Here is a 22,554-nt window from a genome sequence, read left to right on the forward strand (position 1 = left end):
GGATCGGAAAATGTGGTCAATGTGACATTACTTGCATGCTGGTGTTGAGTTTATTGTTCTGGTCCTAGACGCAGAGCAGCAATTCTCTGAGAAGATGTTGAGCCGATTCATGAGTGGCAGCATCAGGAATCTTGAGAGAGAATACAACTGCACCGTCAGACTGCTGGACGATACGGAATATACGTGCACAATTCAGGTTAGTCACCTGTCGACCACAGTTTATTCCCGCCGCAGAGCGTGTAATAGCGCTGCAATTGTCTCTGACCTGGTAGAAAGCGAGTGCTTCAGCATAGGGGCTGCAAGTGCCTGCATGTCCCGCTACTGGTGTCTGCCACCAGCAAATGTGCCCCCTGAATTGTATTATATAGACTTAATGTTTGCCACCTCACCTAACATTAGGCTTATCAAGGGGAATTTAGGCAGTCTACGCCTCAACACGAGCCATTATTGTGAAAATCCTTTGCTAAAGTAGCAGGCTTTGATGTAGACATCAAGGAGCCCTATAGGACAGACATGGCAATTCCCTCAGTGCATCAAAGTTGACGTTGACAAGATGTAAAATGCACATTAGAGGCAAGGAATTATGGGTGAAAAGGCAGATGGATTTTGGTAGGTTTATTTTTCAAATGTATCAGCTTGTCTTTTAGTTTGATGGACTGTTGTTTGCAGGATTATTTCTTGTAGATTTTTTTGTTGCTACCTGAACAAATGCCTTCATTGATAAAACTAGTAAGCTAGTAATGCATATGATACGATGTTTACATGCATTACCCAGTACTAAATGGTATTAAGAATGGAGAGCCACTAGATAATAGTCATCATTTACAATCACTCATAGTATTGTAGCTCATGCAGTTTCCCTATAGTCACTGACATCAATAATGCACATAGGCTATCCTGTTGCCATGTTGGAGAATAGAGCAGAGCCGTAGTAGGAGTATGGTAGAAACATAAATATTGAGGCGGGATTGAATAATATTAGATATTGATCACAGCAACCAAGTGTGCAAGTACTGTATTTTCCCTTCAGGCATGGCCCTTTACTTCAGTGGAGAAGAAAACTTTGATATTGTTAAGTGAGACACGTTGCTTGTAAAGGTAGAAACAGGGCTAGGCCCAGATATTAAACCGTGTCTATCTTACTTTTATCTCTCCGCTACAAAACGGGCTTTGATGGTTGTTTAGTTTTATGTTCATCCTGATGTCATCAAAGGCAGGTGAGAGGGCCTGTCAAAATCAATTAGAAGAATAGTTTTTTTTGTTTCTTTTCTGGATGCTGTAAAGTTGTGGGAAAGAGTCGTGCATGAATCCCGGGAGGATCCTCTGACTATTCAGCAACATGTAGACGCATCAAAGCCTCTCCAACACATAAACCAAGGAAACATGTAACCTATGTGGAACAATTAAACATTAACGAGACATGGCATGCCTGTTGTCACTTTGATACCTATTGTTTTCAGCGGGCCGTACTGCAATCGAGCCTCTGTTGTGTGCCACGACAAAGCGTGAGAGATAGATACTGCGGTTACCGTTGGACCGTGATTGTGTGCCCAGGTTGTAAACAGACCTGTGTTTCTGCTCGAGGGCTGAGCCAGAGCTGGAGCCGGGCCAGATGGACTGTGAAGCCAGCAGGTGTGCTGTTTGCAGCAGTGTCGTGTGGACTGGGTGGCTGACGTCAGCAGGCTGGAAGGAGGGGAAGGGAGTGAGAGAGCGAGAGAGAGAGAGATGCCGCGAGTGTCTGGCAGCCTGGCTACCTCTCTGTCTAACCTGGCCCTGCTGGGAGGGAACGGGCCGATCCACCTGACTAGCCGTAGCGTCGGAGCGTGTGCCTCATTTAGCTCTAACTTTGCCCTTCCTTCCAGGCTACCAGCCTGCCAAAAAGCACCCAGGATTCCAGGACACCTAGACTGGGGAATGAGCAGCAAGAGGCATAACTAGGTCATATATTCTCTCTCTCCCTCTCTCCCTCTCTCTCTCTCTCTCCCTTTCCCTCTTTTTCACCCTTCTATCCTCTTTCCACAGTGCGCTGAGATTCTATCCCCACTAGACCTGTTTCCATTACACTCCGATCTTTTCCCTAAACTGGTTAATGGCTCTAAATTCAGATTTGCCCCTGGCTTAGGTTAGCCTCCTTTCTCCGACATCGAAGCAGGTACCAGCATCTTTGTCCTCGATGTCCGTGTCAATAAAGCCACCTTCAGCAGAAAGAATCTTCAGTGGAAATTAAAAAAACAAAACAAGGACATGTACCGAACCAGGGCGTAGAGAGCTTTCAAACGAAGGCTGGGAAATGTCTCCATCTTGATAAAGCAGAGGCAGCCATAATGCATGACCCTAAGTTTTGCTCTAATGAATTATGGATCTTTCCACTATATTCAGGGGGATGAAGAAGTGAGTGCTCATCATTATAATAGAGTTAGCTCTCATCTAGTTGGAGGTTGATGGAAGTCCCGGAAATCCTCTTCTGCCGTCTGATTTGATGCAACGTCACAGCAGAGAGTCAAACTGAGGGTTAAGCGGCTCCTCGCGTTTCCATGTCACCTCGGTATGCAAATATAATACTATATTATTAGTAATATTGTCCAGCCAAGACCAGGTGAGGTGGATTTAGCTGCTATAAATACACAGAGTTGGGTATATATGGCATAGCTCTGTTTGTGGGTCAACTCTGCTTGGGAACTGTGATGCTTTTGTGTGATTTTTTTTTGTGCAAGTTCTTCCCTGTAGTGTTCATTCGTACAGATGGAATGCGAAAAACTGCTTGCACTTTTTATGAAATGCAATGAAATTGATGAAGTCTGTTCAGCTCCTGAAGCGAACCTCAAACATTATTCTAATTTGGTTCTGTCAGATGCATTATTGATGAGCCCGGGAGCTCTTAACTCAGGTTGTTTATCCTGTGCTTGCTGTCCTTTTGGAAGTTTTGTCTCCCAGCTTCTGCATGCGCCGAAGCCTCGAAAACGCCGCCGTTGCACACTCGTGTCCTCAGATGCTAATATTTATTCAGGATCTCCATTTTTACAGGGGCTCCGTGTCTGTTTTTTTGTGTAACAGTTGAAAAGGTATTGTGTATTTTTTATATGTGTGGAGAGAGGGGGGGGCAGAGAGAGATAGAGAGAGCATCTACACACGCTGGGAAGCTGTTGTTCATCCCCGAAAGTATCATGTGGCTTTTTAAGGAGCTTTATTTGTCACAGCTTATTTTTTACAGAAAGTCGGATGTGCTTCCACAGTCCTATGTACGTATCGTAATCAAGAAGCTGCCTTTCACCCAGTCCTGCCCTTTTTAATTATTCTTTTTTTTTTTTTACAGATTTGTTTTCTTCTGTTGTTCATAATCATACACTGTGCTGAAACGAGACTGAAATTGTACTTAATTTCCCCATCATCAGTGTTTTCTCTACCTGCTTGCGATTAATTACAGATTTATTGAAGACTGTCAACACAGCGATGTGGCCCACTCTATTCCAGATACAGAGTTAATTACAGCGTTCGCCCTGTGAAACCTGTGATTGCCCTTGGTGTTCTAATAGCTATTTTGCTTGAAGATATCACAACCACCAGCTTTTCCGGGCAGTTTCATCCCATTAGAAGCAAAACAAAGCAAAAAATAGTGGTGTGTTGTGAAGTCTGTGCTAAGAAAATAATGAATACACTGTGCTGGCCTACCAGTATAGTATAGGACTTTCTACCTGCTGCTGCACAGACTCTCAGGGAGATAGTCCAGATAGTTGATAGTGTGTGTTTTTGGTGTATGTGTGTGTAGAGCGGGGGGGGGGTCTTACTGTGAAGCATGGTGCCGGGCTCTCAGCTGTTGCTACGGTGACTCCACAGTTACTCTGGCACAATGTGAGATCACTCTGGTCAGGATATCCCATTCCAAAAGCCTTGACAAAGGCCCGGCCGTTAGCGCTCACAGAAAAGCACAATAAGGTAATTTATTCCCCGAATGCCATTGGAGGGTGCTGATGATGAGGTGACTGATGACACGCCCACCTCAACCAGTACTATCCTCGGACTGTCCCACTATTCCCCTGACCCAGATTCTGCCTTGTACCTCCCGTAATGCCATTCTCATGGTAGATATCCAAGACTGTCTTTCTGCTCTTTGGAGGTATTTGGTTAAAGCTCAACTAGTTGCATTAAAAGTAGAGTTGTTTTTTGTTTTTCTTGACTTGTGTTTTGCCCTCACTGACTGCATCAGCATAACTGAGTATCTTCATCTCAAAAACTTAGAAAGATACCTTTTTGTTATCTTGTTATTACGGTTATATAGCTGCAGTGTCCGAGTGGGCCATAACAGCGTATTTGAGATGTGTGACACTCTCTCTCTCTCTCTCTCTCTCTCTCTCTCTCTCTCTCTCTCTTTCTCTCTTTCTCTCTCTCTCCCTCCCTCCTGACTGCCTGCTCATCAGACGGCTCATCTTCTCCTGTCAGGATCATGGCAGGTGTCCTGTGCCAGTTCTGCCAGGTAGTCATATGTCAGTCAGGGTTGAAGGAGCGTCTGCCCTCAGACACTGTGTGTATGTGTGTGTGTGTGTGTGTGTGTGTGTGTGTGTGTGTGCGTGGGTGCATATGTGTGTGTGTTCAGAGCTCACGCCGGCTGACACACTGTTGCCATGCTGCATATGAATGATTAAAATGTGTGCTAGGTCTGAATGTTTCATGAGGAGTAACCTCAGGAGGACGTCGCTCGTGTTTACCGGCGTCACTGTGCACCAGCGGCACGATTGGCCGAACCCCGGGCGCGTGGCTGGTTTGCGATTTAAGGATTACATCACTGTAGTGTCTCCACAGCAGAGCGATGAGAGGATGGCAGCATGCAGCTTTCTCCCAATCCCTTTCATGGGGTTTTTGATTTGTGGAAGCAGCCACTTGGCAGTTACACTCATTCAGCTACTGTATCCCTGCGTTGATAATGAAAGAGTTGATGCATCGTCTCAAGGTTGCGAGGGCTGCTGCTCCGTCGCTGCCTTCGGATGGGGTCCTTAACCATCCCCTTGTGTTTCATTACCGTTTCTCTCACAGTTCTGGTGTTCCAGCGGGGTGCTACAGGGAAATTAAACTCTGACTGACCTGCATTGGCTTCCTGGGATTCACGAAAGAGCTTAGTGGAAGATGAGCTGCCAAGTGACTCTTGCGCTACACACTCATTCTGTCTCTCTCTATTTATGCTCCTCGCTCACAGAAATGTCATCAGTGCTCTCTGTCATATCAGCGGGCCACTAGATGTGGGTGCTCTTTTGTGTTTGTTTGGGTTGGTCTCACCAAATGTCCTTCTCATATTCCCCAGTGTCTCTTTGTGTTGCGTGTGTGTGTGTGTGGCCTGGATGGACAGCAGGCAGGCAGTCTGTCAGTGCGTCGATAGCAGTCTGCCGTGTCGTCCATTGTGCTGTCTGGGTCGTATTGTGTGACAAAGGGAAAGGGAGAGGGGGCCTGAGGTTACGCTCCAGCTGGAGGCATGAATATTAAACCTCCCGAGCAGAGCAACGTATCGCTACGGTCTACCAACGCAGAGAGAGAGGATTGGAGGAGACCATAGCAGAGTTGATGATCCCGGCCTATACGGCTCCGCTCAGGCCAAGGTTCACTGTAAAAGGAGAGTGCCTCCAGCCATAGTAGTGCAAACAGATTGCACAGCTTGTTGGTGATGTTTATATACTTCACTGGCCTCATAAATGACTTTACACGGTGCGGTGCAGCCCTGGGTAGGGATGGGGAACCAGAGAGCCTCGACTCATTTACAAGGGTAAAAAACAAAGCCGAGTTAAGCTTTGATCAAGGGCTAATAATCAAGGGTGTTTGTAACCTGCAGTGATGGTGCACAAGAGTAACGCACCACCTCAAGCCAGATAGCTAACCAGATATGAGCTGCCTTCAAAAGCTGACCTCAAAAAGTGTGTGAGCTTGCTCTGCTATCAAACAGAATTATAATTGTGGCGTTACATCAGACTCAGCATTGAGGAAGACACTGGAACAGCCTTGTTTAATATTGGATATGTTATGTTTTACAGTGGGGAGGTCTTTTTGCAGAGCCCTTTTTCCTTGTTGTGGAACTAACCTCATGTTGTTGTTGTATTTGTGACCAGAGCCAGTTGAACCCCAGTGCAGAAACAGCAGATAGCTGCGATAACTGGAATACGAGAGAGAATAAAATGTTAATGTTCCGGATTTCTTAATTTGTAGTTTGGGGATTCCACACAGCACAAGAACACCTTGTTAAGGAAACAGTTTGAAACATCTTGCAGTCTAAGGAAAAAATTGTAGCTTTGCGATGTGGAAAGTAAAGTGAAATTTGTTCTGATTTTTTTTTTATTTATCATGCAGCTCTGACAGTGGCCTGTGTGCCTTGAGAAGGCTTTAATGGACAGATGTCACAGTGCCGCTGTCCATATCCACTGGCCTTACCTCTCCTCCTCCCCCCTCTCTCTCCCTCCTCCTCCCTCTGGTCCTGTTTGTCTTTGGGCCTTTCGGCTCTCTGCTGTACGAGAGAATCCGGCCTTTGTCTGGCTTTCTACTTCAAGTCCCTGTGCCTCTGCAGACTAATGAGGAAACACAGGGATATGCTGGTACCACTACACTCACAGTGACAAACGGTAGTACTACACTCTGTGATAGCTTTTGTTGCAGACTTAAAATTTAGTAATCCGCATTAGTGTGCATGTGGGATTCTTATTCTAATATCAGTTAGGCTATATACTGTAGCTATTGTTTAAGATATATATTTTTGATGTTACATGTGAATTATCAGTTCAGTTCAATGAGCTTTATTGGCAAGAAGTACAATTCAGTAAACATATTGCCAAATATATTTCTAATATAATATAATCCAAATAGAATTGTCTCTGGCTGCTCTCTCTAGGCCAAAGGTAAAGTTGTGTTGGAGATTAATACTAATCTGGGTGACATCAGTATACAGGTCAGGTGCTGAGCTGAAATCAGACAATGTTTGACATCAGTGACAGTCCAGCCAGACAGAAGAACAGAGAGAGAGAGAGCGAGAGAGAGAGAGGGAGAGGGAGAGAGCGGGACTGGCACTTAAAGCATCTTTATTGAGTCTCTTGAGTTTCATGTGACACAACAGAGCATCCTTCAAAATAAAAAGGGAAAGGAGGGGGTAAAAAACATCCCTCTGAGATATACTGTATGTCCTCTTCTCTCTTTCATCCTCCTCTTATTTCATCCTCCTCTTGTTTGTGTCCTTATCTGCTCCACAGGTCACCTCTCTCTCTCTCTCTCTCTGTACCATCACCAGTCTCGTGGTTCTTTTCCACTGCAGGGTTTCTTGAGCTAATGATTGCTGCCTCCCCCCTCCCCACTTCTCCTGCCATCTCCCTCATCTTCCACCCATTTCTCGGTGCTCTCTCCGCATCAGATTTTACCTCCCCGCTATGCCTACTGTGCCTCATTATACATGTGCTTGCTATGCTGTGGCCAATGAACTGAACAAGAAAGAATTCACACGGAAATACACGCTGCTTCTCTTCTATTGATTTTCTCTTAACTAGTGCTTTTCCAAATACAGCGTATACAGTATGGGAGTATGGGCAAGTCAAGGCCTTTTCTAGGGCTTATAGTTTCTACACTGTCACTCTTCATATAAACTGGATTTGTGGCTCAATTGAATTTCAGCTTTGAATTGCTGCCTGATTCATGGCTCCTGTCTCCCAATAGAATTTGGCTCCAGATGATTGAGGCGCTGCTTCCGATGTGTTAATATGACTAGAATCATGATTTAGTACTTTGTTTTGGCTAGATATTTAACACACATAATATATAAAGAAAAAGATAAGAAGAATAAGATAAGAAGATCCATAAATGATCTTCTGATTTGTCCTCTTTCATTCTTCCATGACATTGGAGAAATCGCAGGTCCTCCAGTAGTTGGTAGATAGAGTTACTGTTTAGTCACAGCTCATTTTCTCTCTCTCTTTTCTCGTATATGCGTATATAGGTCTATACTATGTATCCACTTGTACACCGCGTCGTTCAAAAAACAGCTCGCTCCTCCAGACAGTGAGTCATGTATAAATAAAGCATGAAGTATAAAGCACGCAGACAGGATCGAGGGGTTTAGCTCCTGTTTGACGAAATGGTAGAATGCGTAACATCAGTGATTTAAGCAATTTTGAATGCGGTATGATCGTTGCTGCCAGATATGCCAGTTTCAGCATCTCAGAAACAGCCGCCCTCCTAGGATTTTGGCGCGCTATAGTGTCTGGAGTTTACCAAGAATGGTGCGAACAAACCACATCCAGTCAGCGACAAGTCCTCATTGGCGAGAGAGGTCATGCATGTAACGGCTTGGTACAACGGTGGCGTGCAGAAGGGCGTCAGTATGAAAATTGGATAGTGGAAATGTGGAAAAACGACACCTGGTCCGACAAATCCAGGTTTTAGTAAGGTCAGAATTTGGTGTAAACAGAATGAATCCATGTTGGTGTCAAAATGTTTTGCAGGCACACATGAGGCTCCTTAGTACCAAATCATCATCAGTTGAACACCAGAGCGTGACATTGTTACAAACATTGTTGTTGACTAGGTGCATCCCATCATGGCCATAGTCTACCCTTTTTCTACTTCCAGCAGATCACGACGCACACATCATCTCAACATGGTTCACGCTCCAGTGGCCTGCGTAGTTCCCTCATCTCAACCCAGTAGAGCCTTTGGGATGCGGTGGAACGTGTTTACTGCGTGAATGTGCTGCTGATAAAAACTATATGCGGAATCATTTATAATTGGCATCATTTGTAATGAAACGAGGGAGGAATGGAAACATTTTAATTAAGAGCACACTTGGGCGCTCCGCTCCGCTTGACGTTCACAGGGATAAAGTAAATATTATCTCTTCTGAAACAACGGAAGCTGGCAGAATGTGCCTTTCAGGCTTGTGCTGTTTACCGCGGCAGAAGGTGGTTGATCTTGAGCAACAAAGTGAAAGTGGCCACTAAGGAAAGTCATCTGCACTCTCGCAAATGAGTGTCTAGCGCTAAGAAGAGAAACACAAAATCCTGTCATCATTGTCCAGATGTGGCTGGGAGCCTGTGAAGAGGGCTACTTGAGCTGCGCTGAGAGTATGAGGTCTGTTCATTCTCCGTGGATCTCGCTCTCACCCTCCTTCACTGTCTTTTATCTCCGAGTTCAAAAGAGTGACAAAGCTGCCTTTCTCTCAGGTGTGCCATGGCGCACAGTTTAACAAATCCTCTTATGAAAACTGAGAAAGGCAGAGAGCGGAGGAGCTTGAAGAGAGCTGTGTGTACCGGTGCAACACGACGTCGCGACGAGGCGGGCTGGTTGTTTTGGTATTCAGAGTTGAAAAATCTCCCGTTGAATGTTTAATTCATCTAAGTCTAATTTGCCACCCACATCTGGTAATTTTCCTCCAGAGTAGGGGTTTTGTTTTCCACTGGGTGGATAGATGACAGGCACTGAGTTGCTTTGTGAGAGTCATTATTTGTGTGTGTGTGTGTGTGTGTGTGTCTGTATGCGTGCATGTGTGCTTTTGTCTATGCGTGTATATATTTGCGTGCCATATCATCCATGAGTCCACAGTATTTATTTATTCCATCTTGCATTCAAATAAAGGATGCTGTGGTGATTGCCGATTGGACGGCTCCTGTTGTCACACGTGTGGCTGGGCCTGCAGATTACACTAACAACAGCTATTCATTCATGCAATCAGTCTCCTTTTCCTTTGTGTGTGTGTCAGCGCAGCAGTCAGAGGAGATGAGTGTCTCTGGAGAGGAGATAGACAAACACACACAGGAGACAAAGAGGCCGGCCAGTCGAAATACACAACAAGCCACAACCACAAAACCAGCTGTCCACTGCAGGGGCAGGGTCAAATAGAATAAAAATAATAAAAACTGGATATCTTTTTGCCATGGAAAGGTTCTTATATCCAGTCTATAATGAAATTTGTTATTTATTGAATTTGATAAATGAGAATGAAGCCCTGTCATTAATATGTGACAGTTTAATTTCACATATTCAAACAAGTGAATTGAAATTTACTGAAAAGACTAGTACCAAATGAAGAGAATTGAAGAACCAGGTTTACTGAAATATACTGTAGGTCTTGTGTTGGTTTGCCAGAAGGGCAAGCATCTTCAAGTACTGATGTTGCTATGAGACTGTAGGACTTTCATTGGGTCCTTGTTGCACTGTTTATGTCTGAAATGCCTCTGCTAGTACTCTTTATAGTCCAGCTGATGGCTCATAAATTACTGCTCCTGCTACCTGCAGCTGAATTTTGCTTTTTCCATTTCACATTTTCCTCCAATTCAAATTGCTTGTGGAATCATTTCACTAGCTAGTAGAACATTCATTTCTAGCTCCCTGATTTCCTGATGAGGTAAGTCGAGTTGTTTTACAACATTAGATTGTTGCAGTAATGTTGTTCTTTGTAAGTTGTAGTAGTGAGCTATTATTGGTGATTTTATTTTATTTTTCATTGTTATATTTTAAGGTCGCTTTTCAAAACTTGAAAATGTGTCGACTGTGGTTTTGTGTGCTTTTGTCTGAGTGTTCAGCTTTGTTACTGTCAGCTGTAGCCGATCATCATTGTTGGCTGTCTTGGGTCTGTAGTAATCTAGACGGCTTGTTACATTATTTGCCAGAAAGACACTTGCAGCTGGAAAACACATAACTAGTGCTAATGTAGTTTTCACTTGTTGTATTTCTCCTGAGTAAATGTTGTTCTTTGCATTCAGACTTGGTATTGTTCTGTATTAACCATCTAGCTAGCCCACACATAACAGCATCCTTCACCACTGTAAGAGCACAGGCTATATATATCCTGTCACAGTGGCATCCAATCATGAGTTGTTGATTTCATTGATTAGCACACCTTGAGCTAGAGATGAACTATTTAGTGAAGTCACCTGGTGTAGTGATTGGTTGGAAGGAAAACCTCCAGACTCTTGGCCCTCGATGGCAGATGATTGGACACCTCTGCCCCATCACAATCCTGTTTCTCAGGGCCCAGAGTGCAAGTTTTCTATCCTACCAGGTAGTTAATTGCATTCACCTGCTGTCCCAGGTGTAAATCAGTCACTGGAATGAAAACCAGCATGGCTCTGGGTCCCGACGACCAGGACGGAGAACCGCTGCCCATCACAACACAGTTCCCTTGAGCCCACTGGCTTTGGCTGCAATGGCTGCCAGAGATCAGTTCAGGTGAAACATATTCATCCTCCCTGGTTCATTAGGTTGTGTGTGTGTGTGTGTGTGTGCGGCTACACAAGACCACAAGCCAAGGTAGAGTCCTGTTATTTGGGTTTCTCCTCTCCTCTCCTCTCCTCTCCTCTCCTCTCCTCTCCTCTCCTCCTGTCTCAGCCTGCGCTCTTTGTCCTTCGAGGTTTCACCAGGAGGAGGAGGGGGGTGGGAGGGAGGGAGAGAGTGTCCTCTGTCTGGATTTGCCTGCATGCCTCACTGACTAATAGCGGAGTGAGTACATAGAGGACTCAATCACAGGCGTCTTTTCATTTGGTTCAGAAAATTCCATTTGCTGCGCTGTAATTGTTGTAATTGTAATAGGAGACTGTTCACACATCTAGCACAAGAAAATCACATTAGGAACAGAGGAAGCCCCGAACAACTGAATTGTTGTCTTGAGGAAAATGTTAGAGTTTGTGATGCTGTGCTCATGCTGAGTTGTAGCCTCATAATTGTAAAAACTAGTCCATACCCGGGGATGCGCGCGCCACAACTACGTGCAGACTTGCCAAAAATGTGCATAAACAACGTAAATTTGGGAAAATGGAAAAATCTGCTTCGTCAGTCCCTGCCTATGCCATTGCTCAATGCCCATGTGCAGTTTCAGATTGATTGGCCAACCCATTGAGGAGCAAAATGGATGCTGACAGACGGACAGAGTTTTCCTCATTTTATAGTAGGATGTGTAGGAAAAAGCCTGGGCTTTCAGGCCAGAATGACACAGAGTTGAACCCTCCTTAAATATGTAGTGAAGTGGGTTAAGGGTTTAACAGTGGTGCATGTACATGCTTGTCAGTGTGCGTGTCTCTCTGGGGGTGTTTGTATCATGACTGACTGAATAGAGCATCTGATGTCTTCTGAGCAGCCAGATGCACTCCCCCTCCTCTCTCTGATGTAAAAACAGAGAGTTGCTCTTTATTGCTTCCTGTCTTGCCTTTTCTTTATTTGAAGCTTTTCATATAAGCTTTGAAATTAAATAGATTCTGATTAGATTCTGGGTTATCAAAGGTCTCCATTAAAAGTCAAATGTAAGATTATTCTTAGGGACTATGATGCCTAACTTGTCTCTAGGATTCCTGTTTGGAATAAGAAGTGGATAGGTAATATGAAACAGTGGGAAGATGCTTTGAACAAGAATGCCCTTTAGATGAAAACATGGCTGCATATTTGGCTCTGATCTGACACTCTCAGCCTTGCTACCTGATGAAACAATTCATGGACCAGTGTGAAAAGAAAAAGAGTGAGACAGGAGGTATTCTGTCTCACTCTTTTTCCCTCTCTCTGTGTATGTGTGTGTTGTGTGCCTGTGACATGAGCTGTGGTGGCAGTCAAAATCAGCCGCATGTGTGTACTGTTCCAAAGAAGAGACATCAGGCAATAATAACTTCATCCTTCGGTGGCAGCTCTTAGCTGTCTGCGTTTTGGCTGAGTGGAGAGGCAGAGGTGTGCCATATGGCAGCAGAATGGGAGTCTGGAGGGGATTGTTTCAACAGCGGTGCTTCCCTCTCCCTCTCAATAAATGGTGTTCTTGGAGCTCCCCCGTGTCCCCAGGGTGGGAGACAGGTGCCGCTGAGGGGAATAAAGGCCGTGTTTGCACAGCTACCCAGCACGTCAGTCTCCCGACTCATTCAGAGGGGAAGAGTGATTGTTTGCCCCAGGCCGCTCTGGGTGTGTATTCAGTGCAACACGGGAAGAGCCCTTTCAAAAGAGTCTCATACAGTGTGAAATAGTAAGAGGACGGAACAAAAACCTTCACACATTTTCTCCGTTTTGTGTTGGCGAACTGTAATTGCGTGTTGCTGCTAGTACGATTTTATCTTTCTATTTTTAAATCTCATCTATTCTAAATGAAATATTCAGCTATCGTTCTGTAGGACTTTTATATAATATTGTGTTGTTTATTTTGGGAGAAAATTGTTTAAACTTTTGCAGTGACTTGTCTGACACGACGATCATTATATGATGAGACAAAGGGCAAAAGTTGTAAATCTAAATTGCAAATGGAGCTTGTTTGCCAATATTGTTTTTTTAACAATCCATGCATCGCGGGAGCTGTCCTAATTGGAATTCAATGAGTGTAGATCGGCCCAATCAATATGGAGATCAATAGCTGTTCTGTGGGCAGTGGGGATGCTGATGATGCTGATGATGCGGTGTTGCGGTCCAGTCTGTGGTGAGCTCAGCTATTTTTAGCACTAGCCGTTCCTCACAGTGCAGGTATAGAAAATAAACTGTACAGAGGAGTTGGCCCAGCCACCTCCACCCACATGCCGCCTCAAGCACAATGCAAACATAATGAATCATGAATCCATTCTGTGGCATCATTATCTGATCTGTCAGTGCCCTCCCTGCCTTTCTCTGGGAAGATTCAGTACACTACATCTTGTATTCATTGTATTGCTCGTATTCTCTACTTTGCTACAATTTTATAGCAAGCCGCCCAAGCCAGATGAGTCTCGCGAGTTGATCTCACTGCAAGACACGTCTGGCCTCTCTCCCCGATAGGAGACTAGGAATAATGCAGATCCATCTACAAAGGACGGTCCAATCACAGTTTTGGAGGCTGATCCATGGGGGGCGACATAAGCAAGACACGACACTGCAGAAATATAAACAACAATGGCGGCAGTGTAGTTTGTGTTGGCCCTATACCGGAAGTCATATCTTCTATTATTTCAGAATTCGACGGCATAAATGCATTAAAAGATGAGCAAATAACTGCGCTGAAGGCTTTTGTCGGGGGAGATTTTTTCACTCTTCTTCCTACCGGACTCTGTGATTCACATACAACTGGTAAATATTGCCCCCATGTGCTAAGTTATGTAACATTGTTTACCAGGTAACGCTGTGATTTACATGACAGCAGCACTTGCATGCACCGCACTGTGCTTACGTCATATGATTTGTTGTTCTGATTGGTTTTAACATTTAGCATAATGCAAGGTGGCAACGCCAGACGTGTCTCTCGCAGTGTGATCAACTTGTGAAAACTTGTCTGGCTTGTGAGGCTAACAACTTTATGTTAATTTAATATATTTCCTCACAGTTGCTCTCACTTTTCATTTTCAATTTACACTCTTTTTTTTTAACCTCTTCCATTCATCTTTAAGTTGTGTTGGGTAAAGCTGTGTATTAGCTCTTCATCTGCACCCTGACACCTCTACCAATGAGTACATGTTGTATATCTTAAGTTTTATCTGATGTGTAATGCCCAGCTACCGATTGAAGCTACGATAGATAGTATCTCATGCAAGTATTAAATATTTCGAAATTTACATCTGCATACTGGAGGTGGACGACATTGTCTGGCCCAATATCTGTTTTTTTAATAACAGGGCAACAGCCCGATATGTAAACCAATGTAATCCTAGTTACTGATAATTCTAGACACTAATCCTACTTCCAACTAGGGCTGCAGCTATCGATTATTTTAGTAATCGAGTATTCTACCGATTATTCCATCGATTAATCGAGTAATCGGATAAGAAATACTTTTGCTTTATTAAAGGGCACTAGTAAATATACAAAAGAGAAAAGCTGTCCGCACGAAGCTGTCCATACGACACTGTGATTTACTGAAAACGAGGTGAAATAATAATTATTATTGATATTTATTACTAGGCCTAAATATCATACAAGTTCATAAGACTGGCTAATGTACATTTATTTGCTATGTTGAAGGGTTGCCCTACACCTGCTGACCCTACTCACTGCAATCAAACTAAACTGAATATACCTGCTGTATTGGACTGGTGCATTTTAGGCTCCAATTGCTACTTACACCACCTGATATTTTGCTTTCTGGGGTATTTTATGCATCACTGTGAGGGGAGTAGGTGTGTGTGTGTGTGTGTGTGTGTGTATGTGTGTGTGCCTATCATAATAATAACATGAATGAAGCTCAGGCTTTCACAAATTGACTGCAGCGTTTTATTTTCTGTGGTTATTTTCTTGAGCAAAACTTAGCTAACTTAGGGACATCATAACTAGCCACCATATTGATTTACGTTCTTAACTAGCCATTACATATAGCCATAATTAACGTGCATTCTTTACTAGCCTTCATCTCATCCCGTTTTAATATTAAGTGCTGACTCCGCCCACCCGGCCAGTTTCGGCGTACGCCGGTAGCAATTACAAGTGGACCCTATCCTACAGTCCCTGCTCTCAGCGGAGGGAGGGAGCTACGCTGTGTGTGGGAAGCGCTGTGATCATCAGACCTCTCTGGATTAGACAAGCAAGTAGAGAAAACCGGCATCAGCCGAACCAATTTATTGCCAAATGCTTTGGGATTCAACACATTAACATTGCTTCCCATGGTCAGAAAAAGTCGGCAGATTTGTCGCTAGTCGCTTTTGAGAAATAAAGTCGCCAGGGGGGTCTGAAAAGTCGCTAAGACTAGCGACAAAGTCGCCAAGTTGGCAACACTGGATCCGAAACTTTGGACACTTTCTGTCGTTTTCTCTGGCCTCTCTCTTCTCTTCGCCCCTCGCTATTTTCTCTCTCTTTCTCCAGCGCGTTGTGCAACAGTAATAATCATCCGTGCGAAACACTGAGCGTGTATATAGTTATATGGATTAAACGAAGCTTCGATGCAAAGAATTTGCATTTTGATTTTTGTAATCGAGTTACTCGAGTTTCTCGAGGAATCGTTTCAGCCCTACTTCCAACCCCACTCTGGAGAGAGGTGGAGGGCATTTGAGAGTGTTTACATTCTCAACCTGTGTTGTTACGTAGACTTTATAGATATTGGTAATAGTGAGGTAAATTTTTACCGGGATACTCAGTTCATCTGTATGGTTTACCAGAAGGGCAGCTTGACACAACTTGTATCTTCTCAGTGTGAGATTCAGCAGAGGCAGGTTTCCCACCTGAATGAATTGCTGAGTTTGTGTTGCATCCTCCTTGACCACTGCTCCCCTCCCTGGCTCCTGTGGGCTTTCCTGAAATGCCTCTCATACAGTAGACATTAACTGGCCTCTATAATTAATGAGAGTAGCTAACAGTAGAGTGGCGGCAGAGCTTTATGGAAAGCCCCCAGGAGTGCCCTTCAGGACATCCCATTACCCCGCTCCTCGGGTGGGAGCAGGCGCAGACAGTTGCTGCTGGCCTGTTGCTGCTGTAGGCCTAATTGTGATGCCAATCATGGATGATCAGTGCTGTGGTCTGTGGGAGATACATTGAAAATGTGCTTCAGTAGAGATTATTCTAGATTATCTGCACAAGTAACTACTGGCAGTAAGCTTAATGACTCCATTAGGATGTTTACTTGTATTTACTGCATCAACTGTGTAGTTTTTGACTTCTCAATCAGCAGCCTCCATTAACTTGATACTTTGTTGTCCTAAAGAAAGTTTTGCCAATTTTCATAGTGCATGATCTGTACGTAGGGAGATATCCAGTTGGAGGCAGCAGTCATTAAGAGGAAATGACAGTATAGTGGGTTTGACAGTCAGCATTCAGCCCTGAGGGACGTAATGGAATTGTAAGATGATGTGGTATTTCCGCTGTTATTTTACATTAATTACATCATTCCCTCGGCTAGGCTGTTTCTTAAAGTTGCAAGTGGCTGAATAATGGATGAGCAAAGGTATGAATTATGTATGTGCTACTGAATACTGAGGAGGTTGGATATTTGGGAATTACTATACTTTACTATGAAATTGACAATGCATTAACAATTACATAACTGAAACTAAATGTGCTTCTCTTTGAGCATAGCCAAGGTTGATGATTGCTAATTTGGCAGGAATCAACGTATTGCCTGTCTCTAATGTTTTATAAAGTTTAACTGAGTCTTGAACTTTCAGTTCTCTGAATTGTAGTGTGGGCAAAATATGAGTTGTTTGAGCCTTTGCCAAGGCTGTGCCCTTCTGCGAACTGTGCAGTAATTACCAACCAACTGTCAGGCCTTGTTTGGACTCTGACAGTTGGCCAGACTTTGCAGTCAATACCTCATTGCCCACTTCATTCACTCCAGACGTCACCTTGATTTGATTTATCACTAAGACTCTTGTCAGGGTCTAGCAAAGGGGGTACATAAGACAAGGACGATGGAGTCCCCGCACGTGTTTATGGCTTATTCCGCTTATTGCACACTGATATAAGTTGTTCGAAAGAATGTGTCTTGCATTTTTATGTCTAAAACACTCCAGCTCAAACGAGAATGCCTTTCACCTGTCATTGAATTAGCATCTCTCTGTGTTCTCTGTCATGGCACGATTGTTGCTATCAAATAACACAAATCCCTTCTATGTTTGTCTCTATGCGTCAGTGGAGACTGCAAGTCTTTGTTGATGCTTCATTCAGGTTTTCTGCTGTGGAGGGTGATACAGACTAGAGCATTACCAGAATGCTGATCGCTCTGTGATACACTGCCTGTTTACACCTGTGTTGCAGGAGACAATTTGTGTTGGAAGAAGAATCTGTTCCCTCTCTGTCACGGCTGGACAGCTATTCAGAGTTATCAGTAATACACACTGGTGCAACAAGCATTATAACATTTAGTTTGCTCACAGTCTCTGCTATTTGGATATTCTAGCTTGGTATTTGAAGAAAATAAAGACCCCATCCTAATCTGCTAGTTATTCTATATTCAGAATAGCTCAGTGTCCCCAGAGTACATGCTTTTCCTCTTGACTATATGAGCTTTTCAACACCTGCATGTCTCTTCGGCCCCACTCATGCAGGCACAGAGGATTTTTTGGTAGTAATTTACACACTGAACATTGTATTTATCCCTCAGGACAGTGGTTGGCAGATTGCACTGCTCTGCTTTTCCTTTTTGTGTAGTTGTGGCAGATAATGGTGGTTTTTCTTTTTCATACTGACTGACAGTAATAATCACTATTCATTTCATAACATATATAAAGAAACCAGATATCATGTCTTTTAGGGATGCGACGATATATAGAAATTCAATATATCACAATACAAAAATGTGACAATACGTGTCGTGGGGCAGAAAAATGAATTGTGATATTAGGTACATTTTATTCTGCTGTAGTAATCACAAATGAGACGGCTTGTCCATCACAATTTCACAAACTCTCCATTCAAATTATATTATTGGCACTTTGTAATGACATTTTTAAATAGTTCTTTACATTCTAGCAAGCCAGTGCCATTGCTAGAAAGATTTGTGGCTCAGAAATAAACATAATTCTGCACAGTCACACATTTATTACATTGTATGGTGGTTGTATCAAATCATGAACCCCATATCGGGTATCGAATCGTATCGTGAGATAAGTGTATTGTCCCATCCCTTATGTCTTTTCAAAAGACCCTTTACTGTGTGAAACATAAATATCCAAGGACAAATTGGTCAACAAGACAAGGCAAGATAGGTACAGCATGAAATTGTCACTCATACTGTGTTGAGTCAATATAATATGTAATATTACATTGCTGTAGCGCACCAACCCACTGGTTTTATAAAAAAAAAAACCAAAAAAAACAGTAGATGCTCAGCTGGTGAATCATGAATATGTGAATGTTGCTGGCCCGTCACGATCGGGAAGATCACAGATGGAAGGGATTGAAGGCCAATTCTAAACTGCTTTGTAAATCTTGTCAGTATGGCTATGCCGCGTGTGCGTGTTCAAGGTCATTTGTCAGGGTTACCGGCTGATGAGTCAGTCTGTTAGGAGGCAGTGAGAGGAAGAGAGAGAGGGGGCATGGTCGACTGCCAAAGGAACGATATAATATTCTTTAGGCGCTGTCACAAATCTGTCAGTATGTCAGGCTGAAATTTGAGTGACATTCAAAGCTGGCATACAGTATACTGCTATTGCCTTGGAAATAGAAGACAGCCTGACTGATCACGCCGTATAATAATCTCAGATGTACAAGGTAGAAGTTCTTCTCTGAGCATGAACAGCTATGGAGATGCCGGTTGATTACATCTGTGCAGGTCTAATCCAGGTTTTCATGGCTGTGCTGTGATGCAATCCCCATCTCCACTTGCCTCTGCCACAGTCCGTTATGTTTAGATCACAACCCACTCTGCAGGTTTATTTCACTGTGACCCTGTTCTGACATCCTGTAGTGGATTATTTCTCTCAATCAAGATGTTTTATGTAACTGCTAGCCTGAGAGGATTATGGGAAAACATTCCGCATTTAGAATTTAGTCCAATGAACCATGAAGATGCGGCTCTACTTTCTGTCATATGTTGTATGTTAAGAATCCTCCTGATGTGAAACGATTTTGTATAATGTTTCTAAGGCGTTAATGTACATGTGCTCTTCAAATATTTAAAAATGTCATGTTGAAATGCGTGTTCTATGTCTCTTGATATTCTGGATCAAATTACATGTACATGAACCACGTACATGGTTGACATTGAAATTAGCATACAGTAGGCTGAGCTTAAGTCCATCTCTCCCCCTCGTCTCTGGCATTCCTGAGTGGCAGCCAAGGAAAAAATGACATTTCCATGTCCTTGGACTTCTGGGATGCTATAGCACCTCATCTCCATGGCAACTGCTCATCTCGTCATTGCTCCCCAGGTGTGCTGTGTAATGTGTGCCCAAACTCTCTCTCTGCTCCCAGCTATGTGTCTCACCTCATATCCCTCTTCCTCACTCACCTCAGATATCACTCATTACACTATTATCATGACACAGAGCAAGGCCGTGTGTTACGCTCATGATTGAATGATTATCCCTCTTCTATGATATGCTTTTACTTTTGTTTTCTCACATCACCCTACATCTTTCAAGTCAACATGCAGGCTGGTAGATATCAGAGCGATGCAGTCCAGTTCTCCAGGGAAGGTTTACCAGGCCGTCCCCCCTGATGTTCTCATTTCAGCTCCCCAAAACAAACGTCTGCTTCCCTTCTTGTATTTACAACTCAGAGTGCCAGTAAAGACCGAAGAACAACAGCGAGTGGCGTGCACATCACAGTGAGCAACACAGTCTGCAGATGAAAATCCGCTTGTTCTGGTACAGTAATTAGTGCCTGAAGGGTGCAGCATTAGCACATTCTGCTAATCCAGCGCTAGTGCTCCAGTGGGCTCAGGGACGGGAGAGTAGGATCGAGTCCCAGTGGAGCAGCTGGGTGACGTGATCGTGAGGCAGGCTGAAAAGGAGCCCTGATCGTTTAAAAAGGCTGATTGCATGGTGGTAATGAGATCAGCGTTTTGGGCTCAAGGCTGGTGGTTTGCTGGAGATCCAGTTCTCTCCGGGCTTCTAGTGAAGCTCGGAGGACTCCTGTCTTTAAAGAGACTTTCTAGTGAGATCAACTCGAGGTTGTCTTTCTCTTCAGGGAAGTTAAAAAACATTCTTGCTGTTGGCTTGTGTCAGTATGAGATGACATTGCCTTTTGGTTAGTCAAGAACAAAGAACAAAATCCTTGCAATCTCTAGACGAAAACATGCATGTTGTTAAGAGAAAAATGTAGAAAAGCTGAACGCAATTGGAAGGCTGATGAACTGCAAGTGTCCTATAATATTATGAAGGACTTAATTCAGAAAGTGGTTAAAAATGGAAGACCCCTCACTGACCCCTCGTCTAGTTACTGTGTTGAAGCTTCCACTGAAGAGTGTGATCTGAAAAGGAGAGGATACAAGACTCCAGCTCTCACCCTCTGATAGGAACTTTACTGTCACTGTTGATAATTCAGTTGTGATGAGCTGTTGTGAAGGCATTTCTCCCCAGGTCCCGGAGCAGATCATGTCTCAAGTCCTTCACCAGTCCCTTATATGTTGTTTCTTAAAGAGGTATGAATCAGTCAGTGCAAGCATTTTGTCTGTTATCAATAGCTCTCTGGTCACTGGCATTTTTCGTTGTAGTTTTAAACGTCCAGTGCTTCAGCCCCTCCTTAAGAAACCAAGACTTGACCTCCTGTCTGCAGGATGAAGTCCAAACTGCCCTTTTTACCCAAGGCTTTGGAAAAAGCTGTTTCAACCCAGCCGACATCTTTTAGGACTCAAAATAATATCTTTGAGAAATTCCAGTCTGGTTTCACAGCACTTCATACAATACAGACTGCTCTCCTCAGAGTGACCAATAACCTTCTTTTAGTGGCAGATGATGGGCAATGTTCCATTTTAAATCTTTTAGATGTCAGTGCAGCCTTTGATACCGTACTCCATGTCATTTTATTAGATCGGTCCCAGGGATATCGCTCTTCAGTGGTTCAGCTCTTACCTTTCCAAAAGAACATTTTCAGTCCCCATAGGAAACTCATCCTCATCCTCAGCAGGCATTACTGGTGAGGTCCTGCAGGGTTCAATTCTGGGCCCACATCTTATTCCCCCTTGACATGCTTTCACTTGGATATATTATCTGCAAGCAAAACATACATTTTCACTGTTATGCTGACAACACAGTTATATCTGCCCATAAATCCTAATCCAGTTAACACTCTAGCCACTCCTATAAACTTCCTCGCAGATATAAAGTAGACATTGCAGAATTTTCTACAGCTCTCCAAGTTAGAAATAGTTGGTAACATTTTCAGCTACCAAACTCCATTTAATTACCATGAATTAGGTACTCTGCCAACGTTAAGCCAGTTGTGCAATCTTGTTTCTTTCACCTGAGGAATATTCCCAAAAATATAGAGCTTTTATCCTTCAGTAATCTGGAAAAAGTCCTCCATGCTTTAATCTCTTCTCGCTTTGACTGCTGCAACTTTCTGTATTCCTGCCTCAATCAAAAGTCTTTCTCTCATCTCCAACTTGTACAATATGAAACAGTTTGGATTCTTACTGGAACAAAAAGAAAGGATCACATCACACCAATTTTAGGCTACCTCTGGCCTCAGAAAAATAATATGATTTTACTGGTCACTCTCTCAAGGCATGGACGAGTCTGGAACAAAGATATGAATGCCTGAGGAGCTTAGGCTGGCTAAATCAGTATTATCTTTTAAATGACTTCTTTCTTCTGCTTTTATGTAATGAGCTTTTATTATCTGTCTTGTACCTCTCTTCTGTGGTTTGCCTTTATATTTCTTACCGTGCTTTCATCGCTTTTGCTGTCTTTTTTCTTTTTTTTTTCTCCTTTGTAAAACATTTTGTAACTGTGTTTTGAAAAGCGCCATATAAATACAGACTATTATCATTGTTATTATTATACAGTCACCTTCAACAATAACAATGGGTGTTTGAACAGGCATCCTACAAGAGAGCAAGAGAGCCCTCTTTAGTCGACTTTGGTTCCAGCCTGGGGGAAGGTTAGGAATTAAATGATCTTCATTTAAATCACTGTCGCTGGACCAGCCAGCCACACTCCTCCTCCTTACAGATGGTGTGTGTGTGTGTGTGTGTGTGTGCGTGTGTGTGTGTGTGTGTATTTCCATGCAAGTGAATGCTTTGTTCTG

The 22,554-nt window shown here is 43.4% G+C and overlaps 1 protein-coding gene across 2 annotated transcripts in view; it reads left to right on the plus strand.

Moving 5' to 3' along the window:
- Positions 1 to 94: 94 nt before the first annotated feature.
- frmd5a (FERM domain containing 5a) overlaps positions 95 to 22,554 on the plus strand; it is a 61,653-nt gene continuing 39,193 nt past the window's right edge. For both annotated transcript variants that reach the window (XM_071915588.2, XM_071915589.2), the window contains exon 1: positions 95 to 196. In XM_071915588.2, the coding sequence (XP_071771689.1) occupies positions 95 to 196 (102 nt within the window). The remainder of the gene's footprint in view (positions 197 to 22,554) is intronic.

This window comes from Centroberyx gerrardi, chromosome 4 (assembly GCF_048128805.1).
Source record: "Centroberyx gerrardi isolate f3 chromosome 4, fCenGer3.hap1.cur.20231027, whole genome shotgun sequence".
Lineage (NCBI taxonomy): Eukaryota > Metazoa > Chordata > Actinopteri > Beryciformes > Berycidae > Centroberyx > Centroberyx gerrardi.